Consider the following 6,380-nt stretch of genomic DNA (forward strand, 5'->3'; position numbering starts at 1 on the left):
AACTACAGCCGAGGTGTCCATGAAAGTCGGAAGTTGAATTTGATAGTTAGTGAAACTTGACAAAATGGCAGAAGACAACAGTTATGAGTCAGTGCTCTGCGTAAAACCTGAGGTTCATGTGTACAAGATCCCACCGCGAGCTTCTAACCGTGGATATCGGTAAGGCGACGTCAAACAGTGAAGTTAGTGACGGACAAGTCTCTTAACTAAGGGACAAGTGTATTTGAACGAGCTATTTCAACGGAGATACATCCATTATCGGACAACCAGTTGATAGGATAGTTAGTAGTTACTTATATTTAGTTATCTGCACCTTGTAGTCGACAGTTGTATGCCACACGGCCAGTATCTGCAAACGATTTAAGTTGACGGACGCGAGAAATTATGACATTGCTGATAAGGCCGGAAATTTAAACAAGCTGGGGAGGGCTCGCGTTTGTCCGATAATGGATGCAGTAGTTCAGAGTTTTTAGGGCAACGATAAACTAAGTGTCATCGAGAAGTCTGTAAACTACAGCTTTCCTGATGAAATAACTCGACATGAAATTAAAACCTTATTCCAAAATAACTGTCTAGACCTGTATGTTTGGGGAAAACTTAACGCATACAGTAAGATGAGACTGATATGCAAGTTAGTCTGACCAAATAAAACAAGTTATTCCTAGGTCCACATTTTGTTTTCTTCCACAAGTTGTATTGGTAAGGGCCAATATATCCTTGTAAGCAAATGCACTGTTAAACAGATAAGAACAACTTTCCAAAGTAATTATTTATGTCCTTTTTATAGGATGATCACTGTTTTTTCAGTTGTCAGCAGAACAAAAGAGACCACTGAAATATAATTTTACTCTGTCTTGAAAAATTAATTTCACTTCCTCCTGCTGTGACAAGCCACAGCTGCCTGTGTTAAGAAACAGAGCCATTTTCATTGGGGTGTGTTTCCTGTTTTTCCAGTGCTGCTGACTGGAAGCTGGATGAACCTTCATGGAGTGGTCGAATGAAAATCACTGCTAAGGGAAAGATGGCCTTCATTAAGTTGGAGGACAAAAATACAGGTAAACAAACTATCTCTTTGCAAAAAATGTGACTTTGTGTGTGTATGTACATTCTTGTTTTGTTTGTCTTTTAATTAACAAAAAATAGAAAGAAAAAAATAGAAATGTGCTTTAGATGTGTTATAGAGGCTTGCTCCTTATAACACTGTAACTGGATTTGTGATTTCTGTGAACATCACTTCCACTTCAACTCAGCATTTTTGTCCTTTTGGATTATGACAAGTACACAGGAAAAACAAAAGGCGCATACTCTAAACTCAGGAAAGGTTGTGGGAGGAAACTCAATAAACAAAGTTATGTTACCGTTACATTAAACATAAGTTTCTTCACCTTATTAGTTTTTCTGCCATGTTTGCTGAGTATTTGCTCAAGGCTGGTTACATCTGTGTTGTTTGTTTTGGGGTTGTACTCGTAAAGATAGCATCTGGTCTGCATATGTGTTTCCACCCCTTCACATTTGATCGTAAACATTTTGTCTTAGATAGAGCTAAATAGTACAACAACATCCAGTTGCTACGATTTTCACTGAACCTGGACATGGTTGAAAACTACATATTCCAGTCACTCACTCACTGTCTTTATTTGCCCTCTTTAACTGACCATCTTAGCTGAATATGGGAATGACCCTTAGACACTGTTTGGTATGAATTTGCTGTTTGCAGGAGAGTTGTTTGCTCAAGCTCCGGTCGAACAGTATCCAGGGTGTGTAGTTGAATCAGTCACAGACTCCAGCAGGTATTTTGTGATCCGGATAGAAGATGGCAATGGTAAGTCACTTTCATCAGAGACTCAAGCACTTTTTAAAAATAGGAAACACTTTGAATAAAAGATAGTTGTCATATATACTGTAATATATCCATCATCCTAAATATAGTATTATATAAAAATACATTATATCAGTGATTCTTGAGAAGTGGGACAAAACAGGGTGCAATGTTGAAAAAATACAAACCCTATGTTTCGGCAAATTAAATTACATGTATGTATCCAACATATACCAAGCTACTGAGCTAAGCTTTGACACAACCTCCCAGGTTTTTTTTTTTTAACCGTCATTGGTCTATCGCCACCGTCAGATGTCAACTCCTGCACCGTCTGACAGATTTCCTGTCTGACGGTGTTGACATATTTAACGTTTCTTAAACATAACAAATGGAATTTATCTAGTAGCCATTTAGTGTTTCTGTTGATGTTAGGTACAGGTATGAACTACTTCAGGAAAATAAAATTATCAAAAAATTTCAAATAACTTCTTCAGAAATTGTAAGTCGGTGTTGACTTATCATGGTTGTGACACAAGACTTTCAAGATTCGGAATGTAAAATATTTCTAAAACCACAACACTTATCAGAGCCTGTCTGACTCTAATGTACTCTGCAGAGGTAGAATTTTTCAAGAGGTCCTTCAAAGTGACAGCTGCCCGTTATTTGGCCTGATTTTATTACATTTTACATAATGAAATGTCTGACGGTGTTGACTTACAGTAAAGTGGTCCCACCACTTAGACTCCTTATGAAACATGAATGTGTTGTAGAAAAACAGTTTTTATTGATATGAGAGATTATTTAGTATTGCTTTTGATGAAAAAAGTTATTTTTAATCATTAAAGTACATTTTTATTAGGTTTAATTGCATATGAAAGATTGAAACCTTCTCTGAGGACACACTGTTTAGGACGTCGTGAGAAGATAACAAGTGTCATATATTTGACATAATAATAATAAAATTAAATTTAAGGGGATAATTGTGCTCCAGACATTCTATTCTTAATCCCTAATAACATCTACAATTTTAAATATTGTTTTAAACAGAACAGCAGTTACATATGGAAGACGGCCTTTTGTCCCTGTTCTCAAGAATCACTGATATCATTAAAATTGCAGTACATTTTTTCTACTTTAGGAGAATCACATTTACATTATATTGAGGGACAGTATTTTCTGTATTTTTACATGTTTCAAACTTAAACTTAAATCTAATGGCTTCATCGATCATTCTGACAGACGGACTTATCTTTAAAATAGATTAAACCAGAAAAGACTTGTTTTAAATACAGGCACCATCTTTTTCTGTTTATAAAACAACACTATACTCTGCCTCACTGTATATATCTTACTGAAGGATTATGTGTTTTGTGTTCTATCATGTGATGCAAAAGGTACCCTAATGTGTTTTTGTCTTTTACAATTGCTTTCATGAAGGACGTCATGCTTTTATCGGTCTGGGTTTTGCTGATCGTGGAGACTCATTCGACTTCAATGTAGCTTTACAAGACCATTTTAAGTGAGTTAGCATCTTCTTGCATAGCCTTTTCTCTATCTTATTTCTCTTTAGACATATGCTTATATGGCCCAATACATATTTCTTGGTACTTTTACTTGCAAATGTTTAAATGTGAATAACATTTATACATACACCTTTGCTTTGTGGGTAGACATTGTTCCACATGTGCCCATCATTCATATTATTCATCTGTTTTTCATTCTTAATTACAGTAAAAGTTCAGACTGGCTCTACAATAATGAAACAATTTTACACAATGTTTGTTACAATTATGTCAAAGTAGTAGCATTTCAAAGAGGCTGAACTATTGTTTTCCTATCTGACCCAGTTTTGAGTCCTCCAAACGTTATTTTATTCATAATGATAATCCTTAAACTCTTTATTGCTAAAGGTGGGTGAAACAAGAAGGTGAGCTCGCAAAACAGGAAGCAACACAGAGCCAAGCGCCTAAGCTAGACCTCGGCTTCAAAGAGGGACAGACCATCAAGATCAGCATTGGGGTAAGCATTTAGCCGCTACATCAGATGTGATCAAATTATTAAAAGGATTAAATTATAAATGGAAGAATGATGGATTTTATTGAGGTAACCAATCTAACAACTCCATCTATAGCAGAACATCAAGAAAAAGGATGGTGCCAAAGCAAGGCCCATGGGTGGGGGTCTGCTCCCACCTCCACCAGGTGCAAAGGCCGGAGGCGTCATAGCGCCCCCGGGAGAACAGCCCACCATCTCTGCTGTACAGACTAACGCTGGTGATTACCGTGCTGCTAAATCAAATGACACCTTTTTTTTTTTCAAAAACATTTTCGCAAGATTTTTAAACTGTGTTTTAGCATTCCATAATTGTTTTTCTCCAGATGCAGCCACTCTTTTAGACTTTGGCTCACCTGTCCCTGCAGCCCAGCCCAGCTCTGACGTGTGGGGAGATTTCACATCTGCAGGTTCCAAGTAAGTTTTTTGTTGTTGTTGTTGTTGTTTTTAATAGAAAATGAAACCTTAATTTTTTTGTCTGTGTGGTTAATCCATCATGTTCACCTTTGTCACATTTGTGTTTATTATTATTATTATTATTATTATTATTATTATTATTATTATTATTATTATTATTATTATTATTATTATTATTATTATTATTATTATTATTATTATTATTATTTTATTTTTTTGTAATTCTTTCACGCTGCCATCACCATCACATCGTCCTCTTCCACAGCCCCAGTAAAGATGCTGTCAAATCGGGAGGATGGGTGCAGTTTAGTTGAGCCGTGGGAAGACATGCTGCACACACTCAGGTTCCATACATTCCACGGACAGGACGATTGTGGCAACAACAACAAAAAACTAAAAGAGAGGAATTGTTAGCAAACTTGACCGGCTCATTCACTGCACAATGTTCTGCAAAGAATCTGTTCATATAAACTAAAGCCCACCGACCAACACACTCTGGAGGAACAAACAGTAAAATGTACTTTTTACAATCAAATAACTTTTTTTTTCATTCTCTGCTATGCAGTTTTGGGATCTTTCTTTCCTTCTCAATGTGAATCTGTCCATCTGTTCCTCAGCTTTACAACATCATGCATATTGTTTTCCTGCTGCTACCTTCATGCAGTTATCTCATTAAAGAAGCTCCACTCATCTCATGGTTGTTTTTACTGTTTGGGAAAGTTAAAAGATTTACCTATTGAAGTATCCATGTTTAGTTTAGCTTTATACCAGCAGTATGTGTGTTTTTTTCTTCTGTTTCCTATTCGTAGTTTTAGGAGAACTTGCTCCTTGATATTTGATTATTAGTTTTACATTAAGCCTCTTGAACCTTTTTCAACAAAATACCCAATTTTTTTTTAAATCGTAGCTTTTTCAAGGAAAGTCACGATTGCCATTTTGTCTGCCTTTTCAGTTTGAACGTGTTTTGATCTTGTTTGTCTTCATGTGTCTTTGCCTCGTGTGATGTTGCTTTTTAAAATGTGCCTTTTACCAAATGAAACTTCCTTAATCCTGTTGCTAATTTGAGTATTTGAATAAGTGCCTTTCTGAAAGAAAAGAAAAGATCTAAAAATGTATAAATGTATGTGATCTTGTAAATAAACAATATATTTCATTGGCTTTTGTTTTGAGTTTTTATTAATGAACTGTTCTGTTCGTGACATTTTTCAATCTTGTTTCTATATTTTCTCTCTGAAGCTACACTGTTGTTGGACATAAAAGCATTCTTAGACCCATTTTAAAGTATTTGGTTTTGCACATTTAAAGAAAATACATAATTACTGTCCATAGAGTACTTTCTTACCTCTACTCCAAAGTTGCCAGTTCCATCCTCCTCGATGTAGTCAGCAACTTAATCTAAAGGAGTGTTCATCCAATCTTTCCAATCACAATTTGTCATAAAACAAACTGGAGGTAATTTAGGAAATTATGCCATGTTGACTTGAAAGTTGTTTTATCATTTTGAATATGATATACTGTATGGCCTTGTATTAAACATCAGTGATTTGACAAGTGCTTAGTTTCCTTACTAATGTTTTGAATAACCCACACTATGTTTTGTTTTAAATCGATCCCGTTCAAATCGCCTCTAAAATTAGGTCTGCATTTATTGAGTAGCCCTATTGAACAGTATATCAATAGTGCCACTGATGGCCAGTGGCACTATTGATATATTGTTCAATACATGCAGATGCTTCACTAATCATTTTAGTGCATTGATCAGAAACTAATTTTAGATTTAGTAAATGTTTAAAATCCTGTTGAGTTACTTTGTATCAAACCTAGTTTGATTCTGAAATGAGTATTTTCTACTTTTGAATGAAATGGTATCGCAACTTTTAGCCACTTCTACGACAGCATACAACTTCCACTTTGGTTATTTTTTGTACAGAAATAACAAAAAGTCCTATGTTTGTTTACAGAAATGAGCAAATATCAGATAGGCCTACATGCAGTATAGGCCTACAGCTGCAGGAAGTTTGAGATCCACAAAATAAAAATAATTTCTAGCTTGACTTTAAATATTTCTTATGTTAGCCTAATCATAAATGTG

The 6,380-nt window shown here is 35.4% G+C and overlaps 1 protein-coding gene across 2 annotated transcripts; it reads left to right on the top strand.

Annotated features, from left to right (window-relative positions):
* The first annotated feature begins 19 nt into the window (after window positions 1–19).
* necap2 (NECAP endocytosis associated 2) lies at window positions 20–5,460 on the top strand. Of its 2 annotated transcripts, none has more exons than XM_080025987.1 (8): window positions 20–159; window positions 955–1,055; window positions 1,718–1,822; window positions 3,257–3,338; window positions 3,730–3,838; window positions 3,954–4,092; window positions 4,198–4,288; window positions 4,554–5,460. In XM_080025987.1, the coding sequence occupies exons 1-8, from the start codon at window positions 65–67 to the stop codon at window positions 4,600–4,602; spliced, it is 771 nt and encodes a 256-aa protein (XP_079882113.1). In that variant the 5' UTR covers window positions 20–64; the 3' UTR covers window positions 4,603–5,460. The 2 variants fall into 2 exon arrangements, with proteins under 2 accessions (XP_079882113.1, XP_079882112.1); XM_080025986.1 differs by having other exon boundaries at window positions 3,951–4,092; window positions 4,554–5,459.
* The last annotated feature ends 920 nt before the right edge of the window (window positions 5,461–6,380 follow it).

The sequence above is a fragment of the Ammodytes marinus genome (assembly GCF_949987685.1).
Source record: "Ammodytes marinus genome assembly, chromosome: 4".
NCBI classification, from domain to species: Eukaryota; Metazoa; Chordata; class Actinopteri; order Uranoscopiformes; family Ammodytidae; genus Ammodytes; species Ammodytes marinus.

What these genes read in the sequence shown, in the direction of transcription:
- necap2 (XM_080025986.1), top strand. Translation starts at nt 65, where the DNA reads ATGGCAGAAGACAACAGTTATGAGTCAGTGCTCTGCGTAAAACCTGAG. An exon ending in GCTTTACAAGACCATTTTAA is followed by an intron (nt 3,339 to 3,729) that starts GTGAGTTAGCAT and finishes TTATTGCTAAAG; the next exon opens with GTGGGTGAAACAAGAAGGTG. An exon ending in TGCTGTACAGACTAACGCTG is followed by an intron (nt 4,093 to 4,197) that starts GTGATTACCGTG and finishes GTTTTTCTCCAG; the next exon opens with ATGCAGCCACTCTTTTAGAC.